Here is a 16372-nt window from a genome sequence, read left to right on the forward strand (position 1 = left end):
CTCCATTACAATGTGCTTTTCCCTGGCCTTGTCCTCAGAGCAGTGAACCTCCAGTGAGACATTCACAAGTTGTAAATGTGTCTTTGTCCTGAGTGATGATGAACTTTTGCTTCCTGCCCTCTGCAGGATGCGTCAGCAGGACTTTGCCAAGGTCTGGCAGGACTGACCCACAGCACCATCCCAGAGGCTTCGGGTGTGGGAGCAGAGCCCGGAGGAGTGGGGAGTGCTGAGCCTGGGCTGAGCACACCATGGGGGCAAACAGCTCCAGCAAGGCACCACCCTTTGATGGGAATGAGGACGGTAGGAACTTCTCCTGGTTGTTGTCTGGGACTGCAGGGCTCTCCAGGGCAGGCTGGCTGTGAGGCTGCAGACTGTGCTGGGCATCCCACGTCAGCAGCAGTGTGCCCCTGGTCCCTACAGAGCTGCAGTCTGGTGTTGGGGACCTTTTGCTCTGAAAGCAACACTGTCAGCAGAGGTTTGCTGTTGAAATGTCCCTGAGACACTGCCAGGCACCTCGGAGGACAAAATGCTGCTGCCCTGGAGGCTGCACAGGTCTGTTCTGGAGGTCCCAGTGCAGGAGCTCTGGTAGGAAGTGTGGTGGGAAGGTGGCTGGAGCAATGGATGTTCCCATGGGTGTCCCTGGTGTGGGTTCCTGGTGTTCCTGCAGGCACTGGGAGGCCAAGCCTGCAGGTTGGGTTGGCTGGAAAAGGAGTTGGAAAAGTACAGCTGGGAGCTGTAGGGGAGGCCAGGGTCCCTGTGCTGCCAAGATTACAGAGACAGTCATTAAAAGATTGCTCCATAAATATATTTGTTGATGCATGAGTCAGCTTGCTGACTGCCATATGGGCTTTCACCTAGGTACAACAACAATGTGCATATGTATATAAATACAAATATATAGTAATAAAATATATGAGGAGCTGGGTAGCTCATCAGCCTCTGTTCCAATGTGCCATGTGGTGCCACTGCCAGTCTGCAGCTGCTCAGCTAAACCAGCTTCAGTTTCCAAATTACTAATGCAACTGCTTGCAGTTTTTCTTTATTTTTCATATTTTTTCCACTTCTGTAGTGCAAAAGAAATCTGTGCTGTGAAGTTTTCCTGAAGATTTTATTCCTGGTTCATCTAAATGCTCAGTATTGGGATAATGAGCACTTCTGTTCCTGCCACCTTCCTCAGGGTGAAGTGCCCTGGCTGTGGGGTTTTCCTGGGGATGGCTGGTGTCTGCTGGGTCTGTCTCTGGGTTCAGTGTTCACACAGCACCAGCTTCTGTGACTGAGAAACACAATGCCAGGAGAGGCCCTGTCCTGACCATGTCAGGTATTCATTGTCATTTGTCAGGTTCAGTGGGCTCAGGGCTATCCCTGCATGCTGATACAGTGTGCAGACCAGTGCAGTTCTGTTTCCATGGCCCTGCACAGATTTAAAAAGTGGTAGCGCATTTTCTCTCTAATTAGTCACGTTTAATATACTGAGGGGAGAGAAACCCAGCTGAAATGGAGGTGTCCCCCAGGGAATTTTCCATTATCTCGCAAATCAGTGGCCAGAGGCTATATCACCTTAGATGTCACACTCTTGTCCTCATTCTGATTTCAATTAAAATTGTAATTAAGAGCTTCTGGGTACAGTAGGAAACAACACACTGCTCCATGGCACAGGCGCTTCCCTCCCCCAGTGCAGGTGGTGGGCACTGCTCCCATCTCTGCAGCTGTGCCACAGAGAGGCTTTTCCTTTGGGACCCACGAGGGTCAGTGGAACAGCATGAGTTGTGTGGGTGCTCCAGTGCCAGTCCTAACAATTCCTGCATGTTTTTCCAAATTGCTGTTGCTATAATTTCACTGTTTTCTGTAGCACCACAATTTCTGTTTGAATTTCTTGAAGAGTTCTGTTTACCTTCAGCTGAAGTGGAGTGACAGGATTATTTTTCTCTCAGCATTTCCTCTGAGCAGACAGTTGTGCATAATAAGCAAGCAAAACAAAAAGAAAATGTAACAACCAGACAGAAGATTCAAGACCATACAAGAAGCCAGATTTTTTTTGTGCTGCTCTTGGGCAGAAGGGTGTGGGAAGTGTCCTGGGGGTGTCAGCCAGATGTTCCCCTCAGATGGAGGAATTTGCCTGATCTGCCACTGACAGAGGATGACCTGAGGAACTTTCCTTTGCAGCTGAACTGTAGAGAAAAGAACCTGTTAAACACACCAAGCTTAAACAGCACCCAAATATTCGAAAGGAACACAACATTTCTGGTGTATCCCTCATTTTTCTTAGCTCATAGGGAGAAAAAGTAGAAATAACATAATATTGTCAGGTGTTTGTTCAGCCATTTAGTATTGAAATGTTGCTAATATTGAAATGCTCTTTCTTGCAGTTACCTTCGACCATTTTGAGATTTTGAGAGCTATTGGGAAGGGCAGCTTTGGAAAAGTGAGTGTTTTGGGAACTAATCACCATGTGGGAAGCTGGAGATGTAGCTGGGTGGAAATGGATGAGTTGGGAGCTCACATGAGGGCAGAGAACCAAACCCCTTGCACTATCAGTGAGTCTTGACCTGAGCTTCAACTCCTGGTAATCAGAAAGGAATCAGAGCCCAATTCCTTATCCATTCTGTAGCCACAAATCATATTACATGAGATTATTATTACATTAAAATGAAAACCTGATCAACCAAATGATTGCTCTCTTAGGTGTGTGTGGTGCAGAAGACTGACACCAAGAAGATGTATGCCATGAAATACATGAACAAACAGAAGTGTGTGGAGCGCAATGAAGTCAGAAATGTTTTCAAGGAGCTGCAGATTATGCAGGGCCTGGAACACCCTTTCTTGGTTAATTTATGGTAAGAGGTGGCTCCTTGGCTCACCGGTTGAGTTGGCACAGTCAGTTACAGACACCTTTGAGACCAGACCCTCTTCATCTGCTTCAAGCCTGTCTTGGGAGCAACTGGTGTGTTCCTCTGACTGGGGTTTATGTTTCAGGGGAATCCTGTTTAGTTAAACAAGGAATTATCTCCCTTGTCCCCCCAGGCAGCACAAGAGAGTTTATTCATATGTTCCTTTGCAGTGTCCCCCCAGGCAGGTATTGGCAAGCACCATAACCCCACCTGTATTTAAAGGAGCTCTTTGCAACCACCAGCACCTTCTGGCAGCGTGGGATTGATGGCCAGGCAGGGCTCTTTGCTGGCTCTCCCTTGACATTTCTTTCTTCCTAATTTTATTAGGACACCAGTAACATTCCAAGGGGTGTGAGCTCACATATTGCATGATGATATCAATATCCTGTAGTTTCAGTATTCCTCTAGGGTGGTGGATAATTAAATTTATTGGAAAATGGATTTATTTTTAGAATAAAGTAGAAATTATCAATGCTGAACACACACATACACACACACACAAAAAAAAGAGAGTCTAAAAGACACTGAAGATCAAAAATCTTTTAATAATTCTTCCTTTTTGAAATATCCTGTAACCCGAGTGCTGTTCAGTGAACTCTTGGTATTTTGCTGCTGTTGCCATTTAGAGTTGTTCTTGCTGGGGTATGAATGGTAAAGGTGCAGCTACACCCCCCATATCACATCTCCAAACTTGTCTTCTGTACTTGAACACAAAGTTCCAGGCAAAGCTCACTCAGCAGCTGAGAACTGACCAGTGTGTTTATATGTAGAGATCTGTACAGAGAAAACCATCCAGGTGTCCCTGCTTCTGTTCTTGCCACGCCATCCCTGGCTTCAGGATGCCTTTAGCATTCCTGTGGCTTTCCTGCACTCTGTGACAATAGTGGGAAACAGAGCATGGAAAGGTCATGAAATTGTAATTTCCCAAGTAAAAAAAAAATTCCAAGAAAATTATGAGTTTTCCCAGGGGTACCACATGTTCCTTTATTACCTGTCATTTTTCAGTGTTACCTGCTGTTTCAGGTACTCATTCCAGGATGAAGAGGATATGTTCATGGTGGTGGACCTGCTGCTCGGGGGGGACCTGCGCTACCACCTCCAGCAAAACGTGCGGTTCCCAGAGGGGACTGTGAAACTCTTCATCTGCGAGCTGGTGCTGGCCCTTGACTACTTGCAGAGCAGACACATCATCCACAGGTCAGCCAGGCCACAGGCTGTGCTCTGGGCAGGCTTATTCCTCCTTGATGTGACATGACAAATAGAAGCTTAAGTGATAAACAACATATTCTCCCACGTGTGTTTGGGTTTCTGTGAAACACAAGGCTTCCCCAAGAAAACTATTTCATCTGCAGCAGAGACCACCTGATTTGTCCCTCTGGAGTAGGTGTGAAATAGCATGTTTGATTGTCCACTGATCCTGCTAAAATTTGTCTCTGTTAGGCTTTAATTAGCTGTAGCTCATTAATATCCATGCTGGTCCAGGGAGGGTGTGTGTCAGCACTCAGAACTCCTGTGTTCGTGCTTGAAGGGGTCTCCCTTTGCCCCCTCTCTGTATTGCACCAAAATATGAGGACTGAACCCAAACACAGCTTTTTCCTGTATGAGGTAAATCCCTTTCTAGAAGTGCTGAGAGCTTCTTTTTGGCACAGTTTCTCATGGCCAGTGAAAAAAATTGCATGACTATGATAATTGTAGGGAGAAGGTCACTTCATCTAGAAGTATCACTCCAGATGAGCATTCTTGTACAGTATTAGAATTAATCATGGAAAGTGTGAAATTGAAATGGTCCTGGTTGTTAGTGGGGAGGGCACACACTGGCAAGAGGCTGGTGAGGGTGAATGCCTGTTCCTGTCCACAGTGTCCAGCTGCCATGTCCAAGGGGTGAGGGCAGAGTGACCCCTTGCCTGTCCCTGCAGCCACAGGGGCCCAGAGCTGGACCAGTTCTGTTCTGGGGCAGTTCTCTGCTCTCCAGCAGTTCTGCTGTGCTGCTGTCAGGGGCTGGCCCAGGGGACAGCTCCCACCTTCTCAGGGTCTCCTTTCTCATGCTTTTGTGCTTTACATTCATGGATCTTTGCCCCAGCGTGAACAGGCCTGGGAGAAACTGCAGGTGACATTGCAGTTGCTCTTCACAACAGCTGCAGGTGTTTAAGGTAAATCAAGTACAACAGAACGTGTATGGCAGGCTGTAAAATCTGTCAGTTATTTAATTAACACTGTAATGCAAGTTGTTTAATTAACACTGTAACCCAGTGGGATAGTAGCTGATTGATAAAGTGATTCAGCTGAGTCAATTACACTGCAACAGCTGTAATTGGGAACATCAGGAGACAGGGAAGAAATGGCTTTGTTTGGCTGAACAAAGCTGTGCAGAGACAGCAAACTCAGGCTGTAATTATTTCCCACCTAGATGTAAAAGAATGGGAAATATTAATATCTTTTAGGTTAGGAAATTATATAACTAGCTTATATAAAAAAGAAATACACAAATGAAGAATAACCAGAATTATCTCTGGTCGTTGCAGCCTGAGAATGATCTTACTGTGCTGGTGTAACTCCAGAAGCTGTATGCCAGACTGAGGGAGACCAGAAACAGCCACACTAGAAATTAAAAAATAATAATTAAAAAAAAAAATGGAAACAGTTTCACTGTGCTTTGGGGGAAAATCAGCCACTTACCTGACACTGCTCTGTGCCCTGCTAATGATGCCTGTCCCTATACTCACCTGTATGATGGGATGGCACCAGGAAGGTAACCAGTGTTTACAACCCATTGGGAGTTGTTTGGGTGACAAGATGCCAAAAAACTGTGAGCTATTAGATGACAATATATCGTGGGGTTTTGATTCTGGGTGGCTCGGAGAATTCAAACTGTATCTCAAGGATTGAATTTTTAAAGATAAAATCCTAAACGTGCTCATTTCTTCCCTGGGGAGCACCAGCTGGCACAGGGTCACTGACTGTTGCCTGCCTCCTGCTGGGACCTTCCCTCTGGGGCATCAGCTGCCCAGGTGCTCAGTGGGGACTGGTGTAATGAGCTCATTAAAGCCAGGTAATAGCTTGTAAAGTCACTCAGGTGGACACAGTGCCTGTATCAGAGTATCAGGTGTATGTTTTCTCCCTTCAGCCAAAGTGTTTCGTTACAGCATTGTTATAGGTATTATTTTGTGGGATCCTTTTACTCAGGAATAAAACCTGTGGTTAACCCATTTGGATCTAGAACAAAGTTGTTAAAATTATTTAATTTGTAGTGAGTAAAAAGGGAACCCTTCTCAATATGGTATAGAAACAGATTGAAAAGAAACAGGAGAAAAATGACAAAAAGGCTCTCCAGCATAACTGTGGGTGGGCTCACCTGAGTGCTGCTCACCCAGAGCCCTGCAGCCTGCACAGGGGACCCGCTGCTGTGGTGCTGTTTGATTAGAACTCTCTCAGCCTGAATTAAACAGGAACACAGAGCTGAGAAACCCGAGGCTCTGAGGGTTCAGTGTCTCCACCAGCATCCCAGAGCCTGGGCTGTGTTTCCTGTCACTTCTCTAGGCTAATGGCTGTCTCTGCTTTTTTCCTCAGAGATATCAAGCCTGACAACATTTTACTGGATGAACAAGGTAAGTGCCAGGTGCTTTGTGGTCATGCATAGTGTAAAAGCAGTGGGAGACAGGAGACACAAGCTGCAGTCCTTGCTAGTGCCACCGTTTGGTGCTGCACTCCCTTCCTCAGCCTGAGCAGGAGCTCCCATCCTTTGTGCTCCACTTGCTGCCTCTTGCTGTTTGAGCAACAGTGTCTTGTACCTCCAGGGCACTGGGCACCCGGTGGTGCTGTGGTGTTTCTGGGGTTGCCTTGGTGTTTTAACCAGCACCTCCCTTGGCTGACTGACTGATGGTGTCCCTACAAGGCACTGGCAGGGACCATGTGTTTGGTGCTGCTTGAGGTCGGTAGCCCAGCACAGCCCATTTTAACATTTTCTTGGTTCTTGTTTAAAACTTACTCAAAATGCATCATTTGAAGGGCAATGCTTGTGTCACTGCAGGATTTGTGCACAAACAGAATTAATTATGGTGCAATAGATAAGCCTCGTTCACGTATTTTCTTTTTCCTTGAGTATTTGGCATGGGGAGGGGGCTCTGAAGAGGATTAGGGGCTGGGTATGTTATAAATGTTGCTATCAGTTTTTCTCTAGTCTTTCTTAGGCAAAACTCTTGACTATATTCTTGCATGGATCTTTAGTCACGTTTTTTTCCTGGTGAAGATCTTGCAGTGAAGAGTTGTCTGATATTTATTAGTTTGTAACTCACTGGAGAAACATTTTGTTACCTCATTTTTGGTTTTTTTTAATCCAAGTAACTGCCTTGTTGTGAGAAATCTTCGTTAGCAGCTAGAGTAAGGTGACCAAAAGGTCAGTGCAGGGAGGAGACATACCTGCATTTGTTATCCCTGCAGGGGCTGTAGCAGAGATGCTGCAGCTCCCGAGGGAGGCAGTGCCTGCTCTGTGACCGGGTGTGTGTGACCAGGGTTGCCTGGCAGCACCGAGCTCGATCTGTTTGTATGTGACCTCTAATTTCAGAGCACTGGTTGATTATTTATTTAGGAGCTGGCAGCAAAGTATCCAGGTGCTGAGCCCCTGTCCTGCCTTGCTCGGTCCTTCTCTGGCTGTTGCCCATTCACACTGGGGAGCCTTTCCAGGGCTCCAGGCTGCCCATCTCCTGTGGCACTGCTTTGGTCACTCCTCACTGTTGGATGTTTGGATTCTCCCAGAACTCTGTGTCACTCAGACTGGGATGACACAGCTCCCTGAGAGGAGCTGGGATCACCATGGCCATGGGAATGTAGGTCAGCACTCCCTGAAGAGGGAAAAAGAGGGGGAAAGGTTCTGTCCATCTCTGCAGCTGCCTTCAGCCCAGGAAGACACAACCCACTGACTTCTATAATTACACTACAATTCGGGATGAGTTTTGAGTCTATTCTCTGCTCACTGTGATTTTTAACTCTCTTGCAGAGGTTTCAGAGTGTTTTTTTTCTGGGGACATACCCTTGACTCCAGTGGCCTTTTGTCTGTGACTTGTAGTATTCTTTTTCTTCATCCAAAGGTTTGTCTTCCAAGGCACATAGAAAGCTTTGGGCACACACAGAGTTCATTTTTTCCCTTGTCCCCAAGGCAGCTGTTATTGCAACTGCATGTTTATCAATATTTAGCCTAATCCATCCTGGTTGGTTTTCAGTATTTCTGTTCCTGCAGCTCCCCATTCTCTCTTCTCTTCCCTCACCAGGCTTTCACACCTGGGACCACAAAACAGATGCAATTTGGGTTTCATGGTGTTTGAATTTCTGTCCAAGCCTCTTTTGCTGGCTACCAAAGGTGTTTTGGTTCCATTCTAGAGGCACCCTCTAAAGAGGAAAATGGAGAGAGTGCTTAGTACCTGGAACACCAAATGGCAAACAACTAGGAAGCCAAACATCAGGGTTTTGGGGATTTTTTTAAACATAGAGGAATTTTTTTTCTGTAAGAAAAGTTCAGTTGTCTTCCCCTAAAATATAGGAAGACTCAAAACAATCATCAGTAAATTACTTCTTTGAGAACTCTTATATTTTCTGGTTCCCCAGAGGGAAAATAAGGGGATATTTGAAACAAGAGACATCTGCAAGCAGCCTGCAAGCTGAAGTATTTTGTATCAGTTCTCCCACCAGATTTTTATTACCTGAAAACTCCTTTCCATGGAGTATTTTACTTTATGTTTCTGATTCAGAGCTATTTCTTGTGTGAAATTAAAGCCAAGCCTGTTCCAGGTTATCCTCTATCTTGCAGGACACGTGCACATCACTGATTTCAACATTGCCACGACGCTGACCAAGGACAGCCCTGTCACCACCATCGCTGGCACAAAGCCCTACATGGGTGAGAAGCAATGGCAGCTACACGGTCTGGAATCCCCATTTTGTGGGCTTGGGTGGATGCTGTGGTGGGACACAGGTGAAGATGTTTTTGGTTAGAGTTGGGACTCTTTTCTTCCTGATCCAAGTCAAAACATGCAGGGTTTGAAGTGAGGAGTGCCCTGGAGAGGGGATGCAGGGTGGGGACAGGAGTCCCTCCCCAGAAATGCCTCAGTGCAGCTGGGGAATGTGCATGTCTCACTTCACCAGGGAGATTAAAAGATGTTTAGGCCACCTTATGCCTAGATTGAGTGAATGTGCTTATTCAGGAGCACATTTATTATGAATGGAAAGCAACTCCCGTGTCAGTGAAAGGAATTTTTGGGCGTTGGGGGCAGAGAAGCACAGAGTTTGATGTGGAGAGGACTGTGGGGCTGCTGGGTGGCCCTGGAGCAGGAGCATGGCAGCACGGGAAGGGCTGGGCTCAGGTGTTGCTCCTTTCCACTTGGGATTGCACCAAGGCTTTTTTTTTTTTTTTTTTTTTTTTTTTTTTCCCTGTATTTCACAGCACCTGAAATGTTCAGCCCCACAACACCCACCAGCTACTCCTTTGCCGTGGACTGGTGGTCCCTGGGAGTCACTGCCTACGAGCTGCTCAGAACTCGGGTACGTGTCTGGCCTGCCCTGTCCTTGGGCACGGCGTGGGGAGGGTTAATGCCTTATAGCAGAGATGACATGTCCAGGCTGAATCAAAGCTTTAGGGGTTATTACAGCAGAGGAAGCAGAGATCACATATTCACCAGGGTTCTTGTGGTCATGGCTGAGAGCTCAGGGAAGCTGCTGCAATTCAGGACAGCACGTTGTGGCAGTTCTGCTGCAGCTGAGGGTCTCTGGGTTGGTAAAAGTGAGGCAAGGCAAACAAAAACCAGTTCTCAAGTTTGGGCTGCAATATCCTTTACTTGGAGCTTCCATCCTGCAAGGAAAAATAAAATTGAAAAAAGAAAAAGCCTTATTGCTGTTGTAACAAGACTGAGCAGTTGAATTAAATGATGGGGAAAGGTCAGACCCTGCCTGTGCCATCAGGGCTCTGCTGCCAACTTGGGCCAGGTTGGGAGCCTTGTAGATAGACAAATACATCAGTGTTTTGAAAGTGTTGTGTAAAAAAAAGTGGCCCAAAGTTTTAAAAATTATATTATTCTAAACAAAAGAATGTAATTAAAGAGGCATATTTAAGATCTTGTGAAGCTCAGAAGCTTCTTTCAGTATGACTATGCAAAACATGGTTTTCAAAACCTCTGTGTCAGTCTTTGAAGAGCATGTTTTGATTAACAGATTTTTTTCATTTGAATTTGTGTGTCTCAGCTGTGAGGGATCAGTTTAGCAGCCCTTGAGGAGATGTGGTTGTCTGACCTGTTGGGTAACCGAAGCAATAATGTGATATTTGAGTTTTCCATCCATAATGCTGAATGAATGGCAGGACTGTGCCTCACGTTGGTTTTTGGCTCGATGGCTCTGTGTCTGAAGCAGGAGCAGAAATGCTGTTTTGTGCCCGTCCTCGCTGGCACAGCCCGGGCTGGGGAGAGCAGGGAGACCTTGAGGTCCATCTAGCGTTGGCAGAGCCGAGCGCACTGCCCTGAGCTCGCCGTTTACAGCTACTGTTCCTTAAATGTACTTTTAATGCCCTCCTGCCTTCTTCTCCCCATGGAAAGGTAAAAATCTGTGAATCAAAACTTTCAAGATGGAAACGCTCTGTTGTTTTAAGTCCTTTCTCCAGGTAGAGCAGGAGAATTGTTGTAGATGGAAAATAAACAGGGAGGTGACTTCACCTGTGCTGTGCAGTGCGGGTGTCATTGGCTGTGCACTGCAGGTGTGACTGACTGTGCACTGCAGGTGTGACTGACTGTGCAGTGCACGTTGATCCAGGAGGAGCCCCTGGTGCTCCTCTGGAATGACTCACCTGTCCCAGTGACATGACCCCAGAGCAGAAGGGACTGTCACCCTGTGTCCTGATGCCCACCTGAGGCTGGTGACCCTTCCTGGGAAATCCCTTTCCGGGCTGATTTTATTGCTGGGGGACATTTGTCTCCTTTTCACTGGCATTGTCCCCAGCGTGAGGGAAGAACATTTTACAGGGACTATCAAGAATGCTCTGACCACAGCACTATGTGTCATAGCCTAGTAAGATAAAAACACTGAAAAGACCAAGCAAATTCCCCCTGGCTGATAACTCTGACTCCTGGGGTTTGCTCCTGCCTGTCCTGCTGTTAAATGCCCAGTTATTAGCATAGTTCTTGCTGACATTTTGTTTTTTCCACTGAGCCATGACCACACAGGGAGAGATGTCCCACGGGACAGTGAGACTGTGAAGCTTCTGTGCTCTAACCAGACTTCCCAAGGAGTCTGAAAAGCAGATAAATCCAAGTGCTTGTCTTGTGGTGTTTCCCACAGAGGCCGTATCACATTCGGGCCAACACTTCCACAGACGAAATCGCCCACGTGTTCAGGACAGCCACGGTGACGTACCCGGCCGCCTGGTCCCTGGACATGGTGACACTCCTCAGGAAGGTGAGGGCTGGTGCCCACTGCTCCTGCCGTTCTGCTCTGCCCTTGGGAAGCCCTTGCAGGTGGTGTCCAGGCCAGTGACTTTGAGAGCACACTGTGTGATAAATGTCAGCTGCAGGAAGGGGATGGCAGCGAGCAGAGCTCCATCCCAGGCTGGCAGTGGGGACAGCAGCTGCTGCAGCACCTTCCCTAAGGACACAGGCAGCCTTGGCTTCCAGAGTTTCCTCTATAACTTTGCACTCTGGAATTAACTGACTTAGAAGCAGATATTGATATATATGTCAATAAATTTAGCCCAAAAATTCAATTTTTTTTTAATCCTCAAGAATCATTTTTCCCAGTAATGGAAACATTTGCAAGAAGTGCTGACACTGTTGTAATCCTTTATGCACCACTGCAATTTTTTTTTTTTCAAGAAAGCTGTTATAAAAATTGCTTCAAAATCATTACTGGAATGAATTGAAGCTGAAATCCCATTTGAAATGAAGCCATAGCTTCAATAAACAAGATTGTAACTTAACAGTGGCAGTGAAGCTGAGCACTTACCCCCTGCATGGCAGCACTGGTGGCAAATTTTAGGGAAGTATGTTTATAGTTTTTTAATTTCAAATAAGTGTGGGCAATGAAGTAGTACTTAATGTAGCTTTCAACTGTTTTTGTTTCTACTGTATTTGTTCCAAATAATATATATATATGTATTCCCTCCTTTCTAATGAAATAGATGATGAAACATTTTAACAAAAAGAGGCTGTCAGTTCTTTGAGACAGAATCATGGTGTATTTTTCAGAAAGAATATTGCAGAATATCTCCATTTGCTGAAAATTCAATGAAGACAGTATTTCTTTAAGTATTTAAGTATTTCTTTATTTTTATTCCTAACAGTAACACAGGAATATTTACTGCAGATGTCCTATGTGTTGCTATGCTGACAGTTATTTCCTGGACCACAGCAGGCCACAAGCCATAGAGGCTCCCTTGTGAATAAATAATACAATGTCACAATTATTTAAATTTCCCAGTGCTCCTTTGCATCTGGTTTAACAGCAATCTGTATTATATATGGAGCCAACTGTGGCTCCTTCCTGGCTCAGCCATCCCCTGTGGGATTCTGTATCTGCCACAGGCCCAGGCACCAGGCTGAGCTCTGCAGAGGGAGCTGGGGACAGTGCTGGCCACTGGCTGTCAGCCAGCACCAGGAGGGTGTGCAGGTCACCCTGCCTGTGCCCTCCCCAAAGGGTTTGGATATTCTGGTTTTCCTGCTGAGTTTTAGGAGTGCATGGTGTCGGGAGTTGTATAATGTATACATGTATACATGTTCAATGTATAATCATTGAACAGAGACAACTTCAACCCTTTCCTTCCACACAAGTAATCCCTACAGCAATGTTAAAAAAATATGAAAATAAGCACTGTGAAGGCGTGCTTTTACACTGAAATAAGAATATTACTTTAGTAGAGTGAGAAAAGAGGATGTTTTACTGACAAGCAGTGCTTGTGTCTAATACCTGGTGAAGGGACTCTGAGCCAGAGCAGGAGAGGCACTGGTCCAAGTTCAGCACTGATGTTGTGTCTCTGGCACCATGTGCCCTCAGCCACGCTCCACAGAAGGTGTGCCCTGTGGGGAAGGTCTCATCTCTTCCCTTTAACTCTTGCAGTTGCTCGAGCTGAACCCCGAGAAACGTTTTTCTCAGCTGAAGGACATACAGTCCTTCCCGTACCTGTCTGATGTGAACTGGGACGCTGTTCTCCAGAAAAGAATAATGCCAGAATTCATTCCCATGGTAAGGCATTTGAAATTAAAGGTTCTTCACACCCAGCACTGGGATATGGAATGTTCTGACAAATTTCCACCAAAGCATCAGGTGAAAAGAGAGACCAGGGCAGAGCTGCCTCTTCCCTGAGTGTGTAGCAAAGAGTAATGGAGGGAGACCATAGTGTGGGTGCCCCAAAGCTGGTCTGCCCTGTTGGCAATGTTCCCAGAGTTTCTGGGTGCAGGACTGGTTACAGCCCACTGGGCTGTGTATCTGTGTGGGGTGGACAGTGCCTGTGAGCCCTCCCGTGCTGACCTATGCTCTGAGCCCTGCTGCTCCCCACATCTAAAAACCCACTGCACAGGATGGGCTCAGCAGCAGCCTGGGCATCACCCACCATCTTATTGAATGGTTTCCTCCTGTAATGCCTCCCCCAGCAAGCCCATTGGTAACAGGAAATAGCACATACACTGGATTAGTGTCTCTGGGCCTTTTTAAATTGCATTAAATGAAACAGCACACAAGTAACATAACCCTCATGGAGAATAGTCCAACTACTGCAACTAGTTTTCAGCAGAAGCTGGGCTAAACTATGAATATTTGTTAATTGTATGTCTGCCCTCCTTCCTGGGTTTCTCTGTGGTGGGTCCAGTTCTGTGTTGCTTGGAGAGCAGTTCCACTGGGCTGTTGTGCTACTCTCAAAAAGGCACAACCCAGCCAGGACACTGTCCTCACCCCCACTGCCACTGCAAAGCAGACAAAGGGCAGAGTAGAAGTAGGAGCACAAAAGGAGCCACTGCAACACCTTGAATATGGCCCCCAGCTGAAGGGACTGATAAAGTATTATCAGGAGTATAGCCAGTGCTCTTGGCTGCATGTGCAATTGTAATTAGTGCATTTTTTTTTTTTACAAAATTCAGTTCCCAGATGCAGCCCAGATTATAGGAGACTCCTTAAGACAGGCTCTGATCATTTAAGGGCACCTTTCTCTCCCCTCCAGAAAGGCAGACTGAACTGTGACCCAGCCTTTGAACTGGAAGAAATGATCCTGGAATCCAAACCTCTTCACAAAAAAAAAAAGCGCTTGGCTAAGAAGGAGAAAGACATGAGCAAAAGCAATTCATCCCAGGTGAGAGCAGGCGAGTACAAGCACGTGGTCAAGGAGGTCTTTCATTTTTCAGTGGTTGCCATCTAGAAGACCACAGCAAACTTAACATATTTTTTTTCCCTTGTGACCAACTTTATTCCCAAAACTGTCCCCCATCTTCCCTGTGGTGAAAGGCAGGATGTGTATGCCCTGGTTTACTGCAAGAGGAGAGCCTTAATGCCATTCTCCCCACTGCAGGGCTAAAGGTGCTCTGTGCCTAAACATATTGCCATGTCCCATTGAAACTGTCCTTGCAATGTTTTTCTGTGATAACTCTGAATTTATTCCCTATCTCTTTTATTTTTATTCCAATGTGAAAGGCCAGCCACCTCCAGAGGCACCTGGAAATGCTCCAGAGAGACTTCATTGTTTTCAACAGAGAAAAGTAAGTTTTAATCCAGAGGCAGCAGAAGAGGCATTGGCCCTTGACAAAGCCTTTGACAGTTTTGGGGGGCCCAGGGCTGGGGAGGCTGAGAGGAGGGGGCTGTGGGGGTCCTGTTTTGGAGGAGCTTGGGGCTCTCAGGGCTGGGGAAACTGAGGAGTGAGTGGCAGCTCATGGCAGGCAGTGGGGAGCTCCAAGGGAGCTCTGCCTCTGTGGGGTCTTGGCACTGCCTGGGCTTTCCCTCACAGCTCAATCACCCTTTTCTATCCCCAAGGGTAAGGCCCCACCATGACAGCATCCAGGAGACCGTGACAAAAAGTGGAGGACCACACAGGGAGGACAATCAGAACAACCTCTGAGAAGAGCTCAGCCCCTGCAGGTGACCTCCTCATGGGGCTGGGGCTCACCCACCCAAGCACCTTCACAATGTTGGGCCATGGACTTGTCCCCTGCTGCAGGGACCCTGCCAGGAGCCCAGGGCACAGGGGAGAGCTGGGGCACCCACTCCCTCAGCTTTCCACCCCACAGCCAGAGGGTTGTGAGCATGGGGGGAGAGGCTGTGGGGGCTGCCTTGCAACTGGCCACAGTTGGTTAGACTCAGATCCTGTTTTGTTGCCTTTCCTGGGAGCAGGAATGGGACCACAAGACAACAGGTAAGACAATGTGCACCATTGTGTCTTGGCTGGCAGGGGGCACAGCCCTTGGTGTCACCATGCAGGCAAACTGCTGCAGTGCTGAGAGGATGAGCTGCACTGGGCTGAGAGGTGCCCACAGCTGTGCCACAGCTCAGGGCTCTGCAGAGGTTGGCATTCCCATGTGGATGGGCTCATGGCTGGCCGCCCCAGAGGGAAGAGGTGGCTCCCAGGTGCAGGGTCCTCACCAGTGCATTGTGACAAAAACAGCCTTTGCTTACAGACAGCTCCTGCAAACATCCTCTCAGGGTGGGCACAGGAGGCTGGAGATGAGCTCCTTCCTTAGCTGGGAGGAGGCAGCCAAGGTTTCCTGCCCATTTAGCACCCTCTCCATGTACCCAGCAGGGCTGGCAAGGAGGGTGATTGGTGTGCAGAGATGTGGACACCGCGTCGTAACAACCAGGCTCTGGTGAATGCAGATGCTTTACCAGTCTAGACTGAAAAATACATTCACCATCATGTTAAGCTGCTGCAGCTCAGTGACTCTGTTATGGTTTGGCTTCCAAAACCAGAGGGGAATTTCAATGTGTGTTTTGAATCTCTCTGCCACTGAAAACACATTTCATTTAAGCAGGGACTGTTTTCAGAAACAACCGCACTGCCGGCGTGGCCTTGCCAAGACTGAGGTTGGCCAAAGCATTGCTACTGCAGTAATGCTGGGAATGATGCTATTATTTAAATGCTTTGACAGGCCTGAAGTTTCACCTCCTCATTTGACATTTTTCCCATTCTTAGCAATGTAGTGAATGCCTTGGTGCCCAGGCCAGGCTCAGACAGAGCCTGCACAGACAAACTGAACAGGCTTTCACAAATACCTGCAAACTGTTCTGCCAATACCTTTACCTTTGTCTGAGATACACACCAACACCCTGACACCTGGAGCAGTGAGCACTGCCTGGTGCTGCCCTGAATAGGCTGTTGCTGCAGCCCCCTCCACCCAAACCTCTCTGCTGCCCCAGCCCAGTTCCCTGCGGGTGCAGCTGGGCACTGGCTCTGCCAAGCAGCAGGGGCCTGAGGAAGAGAAGAGCCAGCCAAGAACGTGAATTGTTTGAAGGAACAACTTTTTTTTTAATAAAGTGTACAA

At 47.2% G+C, this 16372-nt stretch overlaps 1 protein-coding gene across 1 annotated transcript; it reads left to right on the forward strand.

Moving 5' to 3' along the window:
• Positions 1 to 248: 248 nt before the first annotated feature.
• Positions 249 to 15027, forward strand: STK32A (serine/threonine kinase 32A; the record flags this gene model as incomplete). Its single annotated transcript, XM_083871451.1, has 12 exons — positions 249 to 300; positions 2367 to 2422; positions 2683 to 2834; positions 3912 to 4085; positions 6456 to 6493; positions 8689 to 8778; positions 9322 to 9419; positions 11202 to 11318; positions 12972 to 13097; positions 14068 to 14196; positions 14535 to 14599; positions 14871 to 15027. 12 exons carry the CDS (start codon positions 249 to 251, stop codon positions 14953 to 14955), a joined length of 1182 nt encoding a protein of 393 aa, XP_083727577.1. The 3' UTR covers positions 14956 to 15027.
• Between the last annotated feature and the right edge of the window lie 1345 nt (positions 15028 to 16372).

The sequence above is a fragment of the Zosterops lateralis genome (assembly GCF_965231275.1).
Source record: "Zosterops lateralis genome assembly, chromosome: 14".
Taxonomy (NCBI): domain Eukaryota; kingdom Metazoa; phylum Chordata; class Aves; order Passeriformes; family Zosteropidae; genus Zosterops; species Zosterops lateralis.